Source organism: Chiloscyllium plagiosum, chromosome 22, assembly GCF_004010195.1.
Source record: "Chiloscyllium plagiosum isolate BGI_BamShark_2017 chromosome 22, ASM401019v2, whole genome shotgun sequence".
NCBI lineage: Eukaryota > Metazoa > Chordata > Chondrichthyes > Orectolobiformes > Hemiscylliidae > Chiloscyllium > Chiloscyllium plagiosum.
Window position 1 is genome coordinate 49,975,065 of NC_057731.1, and position 17,472 is coordinate 49,992,536.

The window sequence follows — 17,472 nt, forward strand, 5'->3', positions numbered from 1 at the left end:
TTTTATTTTAAAAAATCTCCTAATGGTTTTTATTTCCAGAGGTAGTCGGAGTTGATTTGCCAACTAGGAGAAAGTGAGGACTGCAGATGCTGGAGATCAGATCTGAAAAATGTTTTGCTGGAAAAGCGCAGCAGGTCAGGCAGCATCCAAGGAGCAGGAGAATCGACGTTTGGGCATACTCTGCTTCTTGGATGCTGCCTTGATTTGCCAACTATTCTGCAGGCTTTTATTTGTACTGTTGCATTCTTGTCTAGACTGAGTACAAGGTGATAGGCTTTGACATGCCTGTCTTTTTCCTACAATATTCAAGTTTTAGCTGTATTAGCTGATTTAGAAAGTTATCACTAACCTTGCTAAATATTTGTGGCAAGAAAACACATCTTGAGTTTGAGTTTCGGTGATCAAAAAACAAAAGCTCAAGGCAGGAAAGTAGCCATTAGCAGCCGAGGGCTCTTGTACCCCTGTGGACTATTGGATTCTGTTTTTTTTAACAAAACCATGAACTACTGTTGTGTAGACAATGTAGTTTTAGTAATAGGGACAAAGGTTGCATGTTCTGTCAAAATTGATACAGGTTGTTCTGCTATAACATGCATTTCATTGATGTGAATATGCTATAACAATAAATTGGGAACAATGTTTCTATAGTGTAGGGTGGTGTAGGTTTGCTCGCTGAGCTGTAGGTTTCTATAGTATGAACTTTTAAAGTGTGTGTTAGTTAGAACATGATTCCAGCCCCATTCGTTTAAATGGTGTTGCTATTATGCGATTTTTCTGAACACTGGTTTGCATGGGAACGCAACTACCATGTTATAGCAGAACTGATTGTATTAGCTTATTGTTTCTGTAAGTGTGGGTATTGCCTTAAACCACAAAAATAAAATAAGTTTAAACTGGTTATTAATTATATTGTTTTACATGCTTTTAGAATGTCATTGCTGTCCTGCAGTTCATGGTTTTTCTTTGTGTATTCTCATTGACTACCACCTTTCCTGATGAAGGGCTTTTGCCCGCAACGTCGTTTTTTTTCTTTCCTGCTCTGCGGATGCTGCCTGACCTGTGCTTTTCCTGCACCACTAATCTTGACTCTAATTTCCAGTATCTACATTACCCACTTTTGCCTACCACCTTGTGTTATCTACCTTGACTTTCATTTTTCTTTGCCCTATCACTTCACTCAAAGCCAACACTCTTCTTTTTTGGTTGGGATGTTTATTTTTTTGCTGTCTGAGCGCAACAGAAACAGATCTTGTGACTTTAATCAAACTATAATTGAAATGGAGATTCCTTGGATGGCACAGTGGTTAGCACTGCTGCCTCACAGCGCCAGAGACCCGGCTTCAATTCCCGCCTCAGGCAACTGACTGTCTGGAGTTTGCATGTTCTCCCCATGTCTGTGTGGGTTTCCTCCCACAGTCCAAAGATGTGCAGGTCAGGTGAATTGGCCATTCCAAATTGCCCGTAGTGTTAGGTAAGGGGTAAATGTAGGGGTATGGGTGGGTTATGCTTCTGTGGGTCGGTGTGGACTTGTTGGGCCGAAGGGCCTGTTTCCACACTAATGTAATGTAATCTAATCTGATCAAAAACTGCATACCTTTTTAATGATTTAGGTTCTATTGTCTTCAAAAACCTGCATGATTCTTAAAAGAACCAGTTCCATTGCATTAATGTTCTGGAAGTGTCATGGGGTAGCATGATTGTTTTGTGAATTGAGAATATTACTTGCATATACTCGAATATGGAGTTAAGATAAGATGAAGCCAAGTATGTTCAATGATTTTTTTTTTTTATTATTGCCACTTAAAATGCAGTTTGAGCCAAGTAATTAGGTTTGGATTTGGGGCCACCAAGTTGGAATAAATTGTGTAGTGATGGAAAAGATAGCAATGTGAAAGATTTAATTGCTACACTAATACAATTCTTAAATCATTTCCCAAATAAGTAGGAACTGTATTTTGTCACCTAATGTTGTGATTTTTCTGTTAAGGGTGTGTGATGAATAGTTTGCAAAGAATTTAACAAAACTTTTCATTTGTAAGTGTGACTTGTGCACATTAGTATTATATTTTGAAGGTGCTTAATTGAAAAAAGCTGAGGCAGTGTGGTATTATGCAGTCTATAGAGACTTGGGCTTCAACTAATCACTGAAGCCAAAAATCATCTGAGCAACAGCCAGGGAGCTAGATTTCATGCTTTGTTTGAAGATGAATTGACCATTGTTGTCACTTCTGCTTGCTTTTTGCTTGCAAAGCCATAGCTGGAACATTATGTCAATGGATCTTTTTCCTTTATTTACACACACCTAGCTTTATTGGTGCATGCTTTTTTTTGACTAATGTTGCCACATTTGCCTGTTAGGATTACATGGAAAGTGATGGCTCAGGTAAGACAATTCACGTGGAGAACAGACATGTTGCAAATCATACCTGTGTAGTCAAGATTAACCAAGTGTCTACAGATCCAGTATAGCAAACTAGTATGTTGATTGTTATGTACATGACTGTTTAAAGCGAGAGTAATTATTACTTGGTCGGCTCAAAGCACTTGTTTTTAATTTCTCCTATGGCAAGTACTGCCTTTCCAGTCTGAGTATTGATGTAGGGCAAGAGCCTAACAAGCTCCTTCCATTGCCATTGGAATTTTTTTACACTTCAAAAAAAATACTCAGTCTGTATTACAGCAGTGAATACAGGACAATCCACGTACCTTTTCCAGCTCTGGTTAACCACATGTGCACGTATCAGTAGAATATTCCTCTATCCACTCAACAGTTTGCATAGATTTAAATATGCTTGGCAAGATACTCTGTAATCTTTTGAACTGGGAGTTTCTTTATTTTCTGGTGAGCAGGAAACAAAGAATTTGCGTTCAAAACTTCTCTTTGGGGAACTGAAATATGTAACTAGACTCTATTACTCTAAATCTCAACAGTTAATACTGGAAATACTCAGTAGCTCAAGCACTCTCTATGAAGTGTTTCAAATCTGATCTTTAACCAGTTCTAATACTCTGTATCTATCTCCATGGCTACTACATGTCCTGAGTATTTCATGTTTTTTTTTTACGACAAATATCTGGCCTCTGAAGTGTTTTAATTTTGTTTTAGGCTAAATTTCTGTTAACGCTGATGTATGCAATTTGTTTCTCTACTGCCAGTGGAGAACATGGGAAAATTTGCAAAATGTAATTTAAAAAAAAACTTATGAATATGTAGGCTCTGTCTGAGCACCAGATTGGTGAACATCAAATTTATTTTGTTGAAAAGTTTTTTTTGTATTCTTTCAAAGTCTGAATAGTTCTAAATATTGTCAAAACTTGTGTTTATTCCATCAGATCAATAGCTAATGCTGAGTTGTTTCTGCTTTATTTTAAGACATTTCTGCTGTAGTTCAGACATGTTTGGTTTTGCAGTTGCTTTAAACATTTTATTCTTTTTGATTTCAGACACGAATGCAGAGCCTACAGCCAGATCCTGCTGCCCGGTATAGGAATGTAATGGATGCGTTGAAGAGGATTGTCCGCACTGAAGGATTTTGGAGGCCAATGAGGGGATTAAATGTGACTGCCACTGGTGCAGGGCCAGCACATGCCCTCTACTTTGCGTGCTATGAAAAAATTAAAAAGACACTGAGTGATACCATCCATCCAGGTGGCAATAGTCACATAGCTAATGGTATTAATTACTACTTCAGTGATTCTTCTACAGTTAAGCATCCTTGTGCCCCTTCTTCCCATTTGTTTCTTTCATGTAATCTCTTAATGCTCTGTGCAGGTGCCTTGACCAGAATGTTCACCTAATGCTGAAAACTACTTGTGCTGTCCTGGTTTTAAATCTACTAATCTGCTTTCCTGTAAGCATGTTAGTCTTTTTCTAGCCTTGCTTTAAGTTCATTGCTGTGATGTAACTTAGTTTAACACTTGTCTCTGAACAGGGAATAAGTGTTGGGACCCAATTAGACTAAGTGAATTCAGCCAAACATAGTGCACTACTTGATGTTGTGCTATTTGTGATTCTAGTTTAGCTCTACAATATCTTTTGTTCACTATGCTATATATTAGAGAACTTGTGTCCATGATATGTTTCCTGCCAACAGCCCAAATGATTTATTTGGATATTTTCAAGTCTTGAGTAATGGCCCAAAGTGTAAAGTTTTTGAAAAGAAAAATGTGACCATGTGTCATGTGAAACTCGCTTCTGCTTGGCAGTGAGATAGATACAATGTAGGGGACTGCTTAACTCCATGAGGGAGTATGAAGTGTACATGTTGGGGTGAGATTAATCAAGGTGGTTGGAGGCTCAATAAGTGAACGACCATTTGGCCTAAGTTTAGGAAATTGAGGTTAAAGCAAAATTGAATCTACGTAGTTTAAAAACCTCTGTGCTGTAGTTCATATTTTATATTCATGGTAGTGACTGCGTTCATAATCTTGTATTGCTTTTGACACTTCACAATATTCACTATCCTCTTGGTAAAAAATCAAGTGTTCATAATTTGGGTACAGTAGCAATCTAAACACTTTAGTTTACGAATGAACTTTATATTTCAGATTTTAAAGTTTTTTTTACTAACTCATGACTTAAGTACACAGTAGAAAAGGTGAAGTTGAATAAATTATTGGAGTGGAAACTCCATGTTTTTTCCATTTATAGAGCAGATTTGACTTGTCAAGAAAAATGTTAGTCTGAGGATGAGATCACTTGTGCTATTCTGTGCTCTTACCCCATCTGTTTTAATTCTTAAGTCATTAAATTCTGGTCAAACAATAATTTGGCTTTACTATCTACTTTTACCAACTTAAATGCTACCCTTTTATTTGTCTCTAACCTTTTTTTGGCTATGGAGGCAGTACATGTCTCTTTGTATTAATTATTTGAATTCCAATTGACACATAGGTGATCTCTCTAACTTTTCCCTTGCCCCCATTTCCCTTCAGTTTTCTTTCCTCCTTGTCTCTCTCCTTTTTTTCTTTGATATCCCAAGCATGCTTTCTCCAGAGCAGAACATTATAAGTAAATTTAAGACTTGTAGAATAAGCTATGCTCCCATCTAGTGGTGCATCCTTTCTTTTAAAGTCCTTCCTTTGTGAAAGTTGTCTTGAGCAATGAAGTTTTAGAATGGTGTTTGGCATGCTGTCTTGAGTTTCTGCATTGCTCATTAACTGGCTGTGTTCCCTGCAGTTCAGTACCCCATGAGTCAAGTGTGATGTTGCCCTATGTAACATGACCCCTCGTATGTAGATCTTCATTCCACCCACTCATCCATCTGTCCAAAAATAACACTTTTCCATGTTTTTTATCATTGTTTCCCTCAATACTCTGGCTGACTTAAGTTTCTAAATTTTCAACCTCCCATAATATTATAATTCTCTGCATCCTACACTGTTATCTTGTCTTTGCTTCCTAACATAATCTGCAATAATTAGAAATTTTCTAAATGGGAGGAGCAAATAAACCTTGCATATTAATATTTCACAATGTAGTCTGGTCCTTGCATAAATTTATATTTTAGTGTTTTGCTATAGTGTTTAGCATTTCATATTGAGTTGCTCTTACTCCCCCATCCCTCCTTGTCCATATTTAATTTTTCAGGTTATATTGTTTGGTAAGTAAAGCACTGATGTTTGTCTGGTTTGATTTTTTTTTTCCCCAAGTTGACCAGTGGATTTAAGTGGAGAATCGTCTTCAGAGCCCTAACTTTGAGGGGCTGCTTTGAATATTTGAATGTAGCTCTATTGGACATGTAATCATGTCATGTAATTTTTAGGTGTGTATTTTCTTGCTGGTCTATGGGAAAGCTAATTTAATACAATGATATTTTAAACTGGGACAGCAAGATCTTTAAGCTCCTCATATCAGATGTTTCGGACTCCTGAAGTTCTGGTATTTGGAGTTCTTTTTACAAACCACTGGTTAACTGGGAGCTGCTGATAACTACCAGAACGCATTTGCACTTGTGAACCACTGACAACTATTGGAGAATGAACCATGGCTACTTTCAGCTTTGGACCAAGATTCTAAAGTTGAGCCTGATGCATTACATTGAATAGTTCTCATGCTTTGCTAATGTTGTAATGTAAATTTTAAAAGAATGTAGCAAATATCTAATAACAAGATTCCTAATGTTATGCAGAAGTGAGTGTTTTGCTCGTCTCAGTTAAATCTGCCTTGATGCAAAGTGAGTTCTGGCTGTCATTGGGCAGACTCTCCAATGGCTATTTATTTGACACATGTCCTCATTCTCTCAAACATTCAGCAGGTTAATGATAAAGGTCCAGAGAGCTCGTCTTTCCCTCCTCTCCTCTCCATCCCATTTGCATGTGCATGTCTGCACACGCAACTCAGACATAACTATTCATCTACCTGGTGGTGTTGATCTCTATTTTAGAGCATCAGCTGCTGTCACTTTATTTGGAAATTGCTACCAGTCAGTTGATGAAACTGATGCTTTACAAGTTCATTACCTCGTAACTTGAGGTTACCCAGTTCTTGGATTCAGAAATCCAACTGGCGCAATGGGAACTGCAGTATGTTCCTCTTCACAGGGTACTTTATAGAAATTGGATGCATGGTATTAAAAATTGGCATGTTTGAATTGCTGTTTGAGTGATGTTGACAGCTCATGCAAGTTCACTGACCAGTGTTGCAGGTCAAGAGAAAAGGTTAACTGAGTTATTCATCAGTATTTAAATTTTTAATTGGGAGTTTTGTAGATGTAGTTACTAAAATTAAACTTAACCAAATATTTCTCCCCTATCCTGTTTCTCTCTACTAGGATGGATCTATGGGTGAGGTTACTGCTCAGTTGTGAACAGTTTCCTAATGTATGGATATCAGAAAGGAAATGCTTGGATTTAATGCACCCAAACTGATCAAAATAGTAACATTTCTTGTCGCCTGTGTTAAAATCTGGTGTGCACTCAACATGTTTGCACCTGGTTGAAGTTGCTGTAATCTTATTTTGCACTCTTGACTTTTAGGGTGCAGTTTTCCCCGGTAGTCTCATTAGCTCTGGGTGACCTTCACCCATACTCACGTGTGGAGTTTCTTTTGCAGGTGCAGCAGGATGTGTGGCGACTTTGTTTCATGATGCGGCCATGAACCCTGCTGAAGGTAATGTTAACAAGGTTAAAAAGTCTAACTGTAAGGTTTTCTACTATTGCTTTTGACTTAAATATGACGCAGGTACGTTGAATGTAAAACCAACTTGTACTTCTGCATATTTCAGAATTTACCAAGACCGCTTGCAATTAATTGGCTGACATTGCAGTGTGTTCCTGGCTAATTGCCTTTTTGGAACAAGAAATATGGGTGATTTTCTAGTAACATTGCATGGGTGCAATTCTTGATTTGAAAAGTGTAATGAAGCTAATTTTTTTATATACTGGAGCTATTTTCATGCCCTTTTTTCTTGCCCCTTTGCCATTATCAACCATGGCTCATTTGGTCGGATTCCTGCTTTTGTTAGGTTGTGGTTTCAAGCCAGACTTAAGATTGGAGTGCAAAAAAATCAAGACTGACCTTACAGTTAAGTACCGAGGGAATATTCATGACAGAGGTCCATCTTTTGCACAAAGTAATAAATCTAACTGTATGGCCCCTTTGGTCAGCATAAGATCTTGTAATCATTCAAAGAATTGGAGTGTTCTGACCAAGTTTTACATCCTACAACCTAACTTAATCTGTAGGAGCTTGTGTGCACAAATTGAAGCTGAGTTTTCTGTACTTCAGTGACTTGCACTTTATATGCTGGACTGGCTGTAAGTTGTTTTGGGATGTTGTGAAAGGCTCTTATTCAATCACTTAAATTGCTCCCTGAAGTTTGATTTAACCTTTTCATGGAATTAAGTATCACTGGCAAGTCAGCAAGTGTAGAGTGCGAGTACATGTAGAATGTAGGAGGCTTGGTTACTAAGTTTGCAGGTGACACCAAAATTGGTGATTTATAGTGGAGGATGAAGTTGGTTATCAAGATTACAAAGAGATCTTGATTGGGTCAGTGGGCTGAGGAGTGGCATTCTGAGTTTAGTTTGGATAAATGTGAGGTATTAAAGTTTGATAAAACAAACAAGGGCAGGACTTGTACAATTAATGGTAGGGCCCTGTGGGTTTAGGTACACAATGTGAAATATGTATTACAGGCAGACAGGGTAGTTAAAGCATTTGGCGCTGTCTGTATTGCTCTGACATTTGTAAATATCGCAGTTGAGTTGTCTTGTTCAGCTTATGCAGGACATTGCGGGCGGCACGGTGGCACAGTGGTTAGCACTGCTGCCTCGCAGCGTCAGAGACCCGGGTTCAATTCCCGCCTCAGGCGACTGACTGACTGTGTGGAGTTTGCACGTTCTCCCCGTGTCTGCGTGGGTTTCCTCCGGGTGCTCCGGTTTCCTCCCACAGTCCAAAGATGTGCAGGTCAGGTGAATTGGCCATGCTAAATTGCCCGTAGTGTTAGGTAAGGGGTAAATGTAGGGGTATGGGTGGGTTGTGCTTCGGCTGGTCGGTGTGGACTTGTTGGGCCGAAGGGCCTGTTTCCACACTGTAAGTAATCTAATCTAATCTAATCTAAACATTGGGAGGCCTTTTCTGCAGTACTGCATGCAGTTCTAGTTGCCCTGTTATAGGAAGGATGGTATTAAAGTGTTTAGGTAAGATTTCCCTGGATGTTGGGAACGGAGGGTTTCGGGAGGTTTGGGAGGTTCTCCCTGCTCCCCAGGATTAGGAGGTTGAGATGTGACCTTTGGAGGCTTATAAAATCAAAGGGGCATAGGGAAAAGACTTTGCTATTCACCTTAAGATGGGAAGTTGAAAACTAGGGGGCATAATTAAAAGTGAGAGAAGTGCAACTTTTTAGTGGCTCATGTGGAATGAACTGTCAAGGGAAGTGATGGATACAATTAGTTATGGCGTTGAAGTCATTTGGATAAATGCATGAATAGTCAAGATTTGGAGGGATATTGGCCAAGCTCAGGCAAGTGGCAGTAGTTTGTGAATATGGTCAGTGTGGACTAGTTGGACATGTCAGTTTCCATGCTGTATGACTGACTCTATTTCAGAGGACAGTTTTGGGCCAACCACATTGCTGTTGGTCTGGAGTCTGGTGTAGGCCATACTTTAAAGATGGCAGATTTCATTGCCGTAAGGACTTCAGTGAACAAGATTCATTTCATGGCAGTTGCTTAGTTTTTGATCTCCATTACTGAGGAACTTTCAATTGTACAATTAATTGAATTTAAACTCCATGAGTTGCTCTGCTGAGATTGCAACACTTGTCCCACAGCATTATTTTGGGCCTCTGGATTAGTCATCTTGTGACATGACTGCTACTGTTTCTGGTTCATTTACTGATAAATGGGCTACTTCAAACTTTAAATGTGGAATGTCTTCAGTTCAATACACTTTGTGCAAAACTATGACCTAAAGAGACATTGGTAATCTGTGGCAATCATCTAAATTCAGATGTTTTGGTCCACAAAACCAATTCAGATCTGTACCTCTGTCATGTGCTCACTATTTAAAACAAACTTCTGAAAAGAGGAAATTGATGTGTCCTTTTTCAGGATTTGTAACTAAAGTTTCTAGATTGAGGTCCCTTTTTTTTCTTAAGAGTTTTCAAAATCATTCAAGGGGTACCTGTGCATTGGGCTTCGTCAGGCATTAGAAGCAATAAGGTAAATTCCATTTTTCTGACTTGCCATCTAAGCTAAAAATGTGTTTTGCATCTGCATTCTACTGCCTCTTTCTTTTACTTCACTTCCTACAATTTGCAGTTGGTTTTAGGGAATCTAATATTAGTTGATGCGCTGTTTAATCTGTGCTCTCCCCTTTCCATCAGAGCAGTAGATTTTGATTCACTTGTTCCTGTGCTTTCTCCAGTTCTATTCCAAAGTGGCTCATGTGCAATGTATATCCTTCAGTCCTATCCAAAGTGATTTATTTTTTTCTTTCTGATTTAACATTGTTCTAGTTTGGCAATTCATGCCATTTAAGCATTTATTCACCAAAAATAAAACTACTTAAAAATGGGACTGAGACTTTGGTATTTTGAATTTACATTTGATTGTTAGGATAGGATTATTGAATTATTTATGCCCTCTGGTTTTCTGCAGGCAACTTGAAGTTGCAAGAGCATGTCTTGTATGACTTAATTGTATTTGCAGCATTCTGTTAGTTGAATTTTAGTTTTACATGACAGTATAGTAATTGTTGAAGTAATTGACAATTTTGTAGTGTTTTTTAACCTCCAACTCCCTTAACTTGTACTAAGCAGGTTTGTTGCCACAAAGCTATTGTATTTGTGGTTAGTTATTTTCTTCCCAGCTGTCATGGGTTAATAGATCTTGTCAAATTGCAACTTGCAGCCTAGTTGATATTCATAGGAAAGGTTTTAACTAGTTTTTAAAAATTCTATCAACTTTACTTCAATGTATTTTGAAGCTCTTGGATATTGGCATTTCTGTCTCTGCCAAGAAATTATCCTAATGGGTAGCCTTTTCTGTTTGACGATTGTAAATGTACAAAGTTAATTGCCTTTGTACAATGCAGCACAATCAAATGTGCATTCGTTCAGGAACAGAGTTAACATGGGTATCTCTGCCAATGTAGGGAGTACACGTAAAGGCTTAAGAACAAGTTAGCTGTCAGACTGAACTGTGCATGGGAATGAAATTGTAACTTTTTTTTGTGGGTGAGGCAGATGAATTGTTGTAATTTGCCTGTCTGCCAAGTTGTTTCCTTTGTAATTTTAAATGTTAAGCTGACTTAGCTAAAACTGAATGGTTCACACCAGGTCAGTAGATTAAATGAATTTTTGACTTCAGCTTGTCTCTGGCTTGCTGCTACTGTTGAGTTCAGTCTGTAAATCAGTGCTCCATCTAGAGGCAGAACATAAACTGGCACTTTGCAGTGTTGGCAGGTACATTCCACTGACCAACACTTTGTTCACCTTTAATTTTACCAAGATTTCAGCATAAGTGGCTTGCTGGATTGCAATCTTGAGTTTGTGTTCCCTTATTTGCCTGGAATGACAATATAAAAGTAAACGTTCAAGGTAATGACCAGGTGCTCAAATGAATGGAAATTGGTGTTAAGTTGCAGAAGGTTTCAGAAAGCAAGCTTTTTAAAGAAAAGATCACTTCTTAAATAGTTTAGTGTTACCTGGTGAAGGGAATGTGCAGCTGGTAAAAGCAAGATCCTTTGTGTGAAGGCACTTCAACCTCCTGGGTGCAGCTTTGGGGAAGGGCAGGTTTTTGGGATATTTTGCAACTGCTCTTGAAAATTTAGATCAAGTTGAGCTATATTTTGTTAACATTCACTACTCATCTTGAAGAAAACAACAGCCTTTTCTGCTTTAGTATGTAAACAGCACTTTGCTGTCCTAATTTCAAATGACTTGGCTGCATGCATGCTTTTGGTGTATCTGCTGATTTTTACCTTTACGTAGGTGCCTAAGTGTACATGCTAATAGGCTGATCAGCTGTGAAGGGCAAAATAATTGCTCTGCTCCAGTATCTATTCAAGTATTTGTCAGCTGAGGTAAATAAACTATGATTTAGAGGGGGCTCCCTTATTACTTTTTTTCCCCCTGAAATTTCAGTTGTGAAAATGTTCTCATTCAAGTAAATGAATTGTATTTTACTGGATGGGATCAAATTTCCTCCGGTACAAACTTCAATAGTGTCTGCAATTTAATTCTGGCCACTTCTTGGTTCTCCTTCCTAATGTTACTGGATTAAATTGTCTTTTTCTCAAATTAAAATGTCAATGCATGAGTATCTGCTATAACTGACATGTTTCACTGATTTGACTTTGAATGCTTTCTATTCTAATATTTGAGTCTTATTGTCTTGGAAGTTTGTTCTTAATGTTTCACAAACATATAGACTTGTGGAAGTTGGTATACAAGTCCAACCACTGAATGTGGCCATGGTCTTATGCACCTATGTTGTATCATTCGCAACCTTAAATGATTTGGAGTGGGAATTTTGTTTGAAAATTCTTTTGATCACTGACCCAGTTATCAGCCATTTCGGTACTTGAAACAAAAATGTGCGTAAGCTGAAGCAAAATACCTAATGTTGGCATTCAATAGCAATCTTATTATCAGGAACTGAGTGACAGCGTTGGATATTATGGTTTGAGATTCTCGTTTGTAAGAGGCAGGTGTTGTGTGTCTAGTTTGTAAGTGAACTGTACAGTCTTAAATTTATGCAACACACTTGAAACAATATTTTAAGCTGACAAACCTAAAGTGACTCCTCTCATCAATTCTAATGGGCATGCCCCAAGTCACATGTTCACAAATTCTGACGTGTTTTCAGAATTTTGTTTAGCTTTCAAAATAGTGAATTTTTTAATAAACTGGAAATTGCCTGCATTTTGAAGTATCATGCAACATGTTTAGGCCTAACACATCAGGCCTTATAAAAGAAACTATGTAGTGGTTGCTGCATTTAGCATGCTAATCGTCAAGAGCTTGTGTACATTAAGATGAATAAAGATGTGTGGTTTACTCTGAAAGATTTGAGGTAAATCATTTAAAGCCTTAGAACATCACATGGAGAGTTTCTGAAGATTAGCGTGAAACTTGGCTCAAATTTGACTGTCTTTACAGGCAAAGTCCCTCAGTTATTTTGAAAACAAATGTTTTAAGAATTTACTGAATGTGTTGTCTCTGCAAACAAAACCTCTTGATCATTCCAAAGTTTTCTTAAAAAGAGCATGAGACTTATTGCAGTTGACTGAATGTGCTTCATGTTTTGTAGACACAAGTGTAATTGGCTGTCCTTCAAGTCATTGTAACACAGCCAAGAGGGTCATGGGCAGGCATGCTCCTATCTGCAGATTGCAGGAGCCATTCAAATACTACCCAAGTAATTTAACAGAAAAGTAAATCTACCATGAACAATCATGCATACAGCTAATGTAACCACTATCATTCCCTCCTTTATGTTTCTTGGTCTCGCTCCCATTCTTCAAAAGAATTCTTTAAAAAGCAATTTCTTTTACAAACTCATGACTTAATATCTCCCTATTTGGCTTGTCAAATTTTAGTTCCATAATTGTCTAGTGTTTTAGGATTTTTATTTCCACGAAAGCAAATCTGTCATAAATTATTTTGAAAGGTATTTGCAGCTTTCAAAATACTGCAAGCTAGAATAACTATTTTAAAACAAAAAGCCCTCTTATGGCTTAGTGGGGGAAACACATTGGCTTGGTAGTACAGATTATACAGCTAATCAGGAGCCTTTCCAGCTTTGATAAGTCTGAGGTGTTAATCAATTTTATGTAAGGGCAATACAAATAATAGCACTGGATCAGTTTGTAGGAACAAGATTGCAGAAAGAACACTCTGCTTTGTGCTGGAAGTCTGTCCACCAATGCTGGGCAATTCCAAGGATTGAGGTTGGTATGCCTGGAATTTCAAATTGATGAGTTGCCCTTTGGAAGAAGTACTGGTAACTAGGGAACTAAATTGCAAAGTCCATCATACATTGTGACATGTAGCAGCAGCATCTCTGCTACACATTCGTTATTAAACTTAAATTCTTAATTGTATTTTTAAAATCTGTCACTGGATAATCTACTTTTGCATTGGCCGTTGACCAGACTATGAATGGGCAAACTCATACCAGTTGAGCAAAAGAGCCTTCTGCAAATAAAGTTTGTCATTTTATAAAAGTTTTTAAGTTAGGATTTCTGCAGGGCTTTGAACTTTTGCCATGAGCATTACTGTCTTTCTCTAGCAAATCTTGCCCCATCCTTTGACGTTAATAGTTGCTGAACTTTGTATCCCCTCCATAACAGGTATAACATCTTACTGTATTTGAGATCAGCTGCTAAAGGCATAAAAAGCCAGGTTGGGTTTAAAATGTTACGTGCAGCTATAGACTTTTTACCAGTTACTGGTAGATTTTGTATCTGTATCATGCTGCTGTGTTAATTACAGAAATATTTGAACACATTTTCTTTTTTTTGATTTGTTTTCTCCTATTTTAAAATTCATTGCTTTGGATTTGTCCTCTTCTCCAAAAGAGACTGGAGTGTTTGGCATTATCCTATAGCATGTCATTAACAGCACTTCTGTTGACATTTTTAAATTTGCCCAAAGTTTGCCAACTCCTGTAGTCAATTTAAATCATTTTTAAAATTGATTTAAGCTTGACCACTACCTCCATTGTTTAAAAACTCTAGACTAGCAGCTGAATTAACTGTTTTCTCCTCTTCCTTTCCCTGGTACTGTCGTATTCCTGTTGAAATAGGAGCTTCTGTTGGCAGCTTCATCTGTTAACATTTGTAACTTGAAATGCTTGCACCAGAAGCTTTTACCTGAAGTCTAAGATGAAAATTCAAAGTGCAGTATTTTGGGTATATCAAAGTTAAGTGCAACAGTGGGGCAAATTAGAGTTTTTGATTGGATTTAAACGTGGAGAGGAGGCAAAGTGAATAAGGTAGAGTATTTGGAGCTTGGAAGTAAATGAGCAAATCTGTCATGGTACCAACAGATGAAGCCAATTTCAGGGTAGTGCATGTATTAACTCCTTAGAGGTTCGTGTGGCATGGTGGTAGTGTCCTACTTCTGGGCAGGAGACCCAGATTCAAGTTCCCACCTGCTCCACAGGTATGTATCTCCAAACTGGTTGTTTCTAAAATATCTCTCTTGTATTAACTTTTTTTAAAAACACTTTATTTAATCAACTTCTCTGCTTCTACCCAACTGATGGGAAATTATGCTTACAGTTGAGGCTGAGGACTGCCAAGTATGGCTTGTTCATGTACTTTCAGAATTCAAATTATGATTTGTGCTAGACCAGTAAAGCATTTTTGGTTAGCTAAGCTATTGAAGGATGTTGGTAAAGGCATGAATTTTATCATAGGTCAGACAAGATTTTATTAAACTAAATAGGTTGAAGGAACTAAATTACTTATGCTCCTTCATTTCTAATTTGAATTTTTATCGTACATTGCTTTTGCACACCAACGGTTTTGGCTAAAAGTAATAAACTACACTAATCTGAAAAAAGATGAGAAACTTTGCATTTGGAAACCAAAGAAATTGTTCAGTTTTTGAGCTGGCTGGTGGGTAGGGGAAAGAAATTGCTGAAATGTGTTTCACTAACTTGTTTTCCATTTTCTCCCTTTGTTTTAATGTTCTGCTTTTGTTGCTCTAACCCATCTCTCTTTGACATGGCCTGCACATGACCTGGGATGCCATGGAAACCCTGTCTCCACTCCCATTGTCTTCAAACTGGAACCTTTATACATAAACCTGTTGAACTGCGTAGTGGTGAAGCAAAGGATGCAAATGTACAACTCTCCCTACAAACGAGTCTTGGACTGCATGAGGACAGTGTGGAAAACTGAAGGGGCTGGAGCATTCTATCGGAGCTACACCACCCAACTGACTATGAACATCCCCTTCCAAGCTGTTCATTTCATGACTTATGAGTTCCTGCAGGAGAAATTGAACCCGCACAGACAATACAACCCCTCCTCACATGTTCTCTCTGGGGCTATGGCCGGGGCTGTCTCAGCAGCGGTAACAACACCACTGGACGTTTGCAAAACACTACTAAACACGCAGGAATCCCTGGCTCTAAACTCCCTCAACATCAGTGGACATCTTTCTGGCATGGCAAATGCCTTCAGGACGGTTTACCGGCTGGGTGGTATCCCAGCATATTTTAAGGGAGTTCAGGCCAGAGTTATCTATCAGATGCCATCCACAGCTATTGCCTGGTCTGTGTATGAGTTCTTCAAGTACTTCATTAGCAAACACCACCGTGAGAGGAGGTCAACTTACTGAAATTCAATAAGCCAGCACTGATGCCATAGAAACTTATTTGAACTGCAATACTCCTATATTTCCGTTGCATCCTTTTTTAATAGAATCTGGTAGTAGTTCTGATCCACTCTGCACTCAGTTGAATAAAATTATCACCATGTCTCCTGACTACATTAGGTCAAACCAAAGTTTGTGTATTTACTGTAACATCTAAAATGACAGGTAGACTTGGCCGTTGTCGACAAGGAAAACGCACAGGTATTTGCTGGCACAACATGTGTTGGGCACTTTTGGAAGCCTAACCTTTGTTTTAAGATTTTTCCTTTTGGATACTTTTTTTCCTCCCCATTCTCTTCAGTTTGCTGGGCTGGTTTAAATGTTTTTAAAAAGCACATACAGGTTTACATGTTTAGCAAAAGTGTCAGCTATTGCATTAATGTATGTGTACTGTATCATCAGTAGTTGAGAATACTTAAACCACTGCCAAGGTAGGCATCAAATTGCTTCGCACAGAAGGCAAATACTGTTTGATTTTAAAACTGTATTTCTCTGCACCCTTTGTATTGCATCAAGCTTTTTCATGCCTACATTTGCATCAGCAATGTACTTAAAGAACTGAATTGTAGCCCTTTATATTCACTGGAATATTATTCTGGAATTATTTTATCCAGCTAAGTTCTTTGATGTAGAAAAAAGGGTTTTCACAAGGAAGATGATTAAACAAAAAGACAAGAAATCTTGTGTTGTCATTTCTTGATCGGTTTTGAAATTCTTTTCTCTTTTAGTTGGGACACAGGTTTTTAGAGTTACCATTTTGGTTTTTGTATGCTCAGCCATCGAATACAGTGAACATTTCTGAATGCTTTGATGATTGACAGCCATGAGATATGGCTTAATGGAGTTCCCTGCATTAATCCTGCAGAACAGATTTAAAATGTTCACCTGTTTAGTTGGATTTTCTGATATGCAGTGATTTAGCCATACAAGATCCAGTGCTGAGATTGACTTTTTGACCTCTGCACCATAAATCCTGAAGCTAACCACACTGTAGGTTTTTAATTTTTATTCAACAGATGCTATTCACTTTTTCAAATGAAACCCAGAAGAAGAACCACCGTGATCATACTTCTTTTGAAAAATCTCAAGATTTCATTGAGTTGGAGCCATATGGAGTTTTCAAAATCTCAACCTGTTGAATGAATTTGGATGAGTTGATACAACATTGTATTCCAATTGGAGCCATTTACTTAGGTTTCAATCATATCTGGTCTTGACTAATTTTAAGATTTGCGGCTAGGGGTTTGGCACGGTGAAAGTGGTAAACCTGGGACATGGAAAGCTACCTTTACTCCAGTCATATCTGCATTATTGATTTCATTATTGGGTAGCTGAATCTGTTTTAAAATTCTTAATTGTTACACCTCCCTAGAAAATCATGCTAGAAATTGAGTCCAGTTTCCTAGAGTCACCACCTTTTTTTTTTTAAACCCCCCCCCCCCCAAAAAAAAGCACAATTCCCCTATTTCTGTTTTGATCCAAATTTACAGCATGGACCAGGTTTCTGTACTTGACAAATGGCTTTATTACAAGAAATGATTATGTATAGGTAAACGACTATAAGCAATTAGTATATAATGCCACCAATATGACACATGCACAGCACAAACACTAAAGGTAAGGAAAACTTGATAGG

General features: G+C 38.0%; 1 protein-coding gene across 4 annotated transcripts in view; it reads left to right on the forward strand.

Moving 5' to 3' along the window:
- Nucleotides 1-3,368: 3,368 nt before the first annotated feature.
- The window catches only part of slc25a28 (solute carrier family 25 member 28), a 183,024-nt gene continuing 168,920 nt past the window's right edge, over nt 3,369-17,472 (forward strand). The window contains exons 1-4 of one of the 4 annotated variants that reach the window (XM_043713023.1): nt 3,656-3,673; nt 5,591-5,603; nt 7,055-7,111; nt 15,280-16,515. In XM_043713023.1, coding sequence (XP_043568958.1) covers nt 3,671-3,673; nt 5,591-5,603; nt 7,055-7,111; nt 15,280-15,800 — 594 coding nt within the window. In that variant the 5' untranslated portion in view covers nt 3,656-3,670 and the 3' untranslated portion in view covers nt 15,801-16,515. Of the gene's footprint in view, nt 3,674-5,590; nt 5,604-7,054; nt 7,112-15,279; nt 16,516-17,472 lie in introns of those variants that run through there. The other 3 variants (XM_043713022.1, XM_043713024.1, XM_043713025.1) reach the window with 3 other exon arrangements.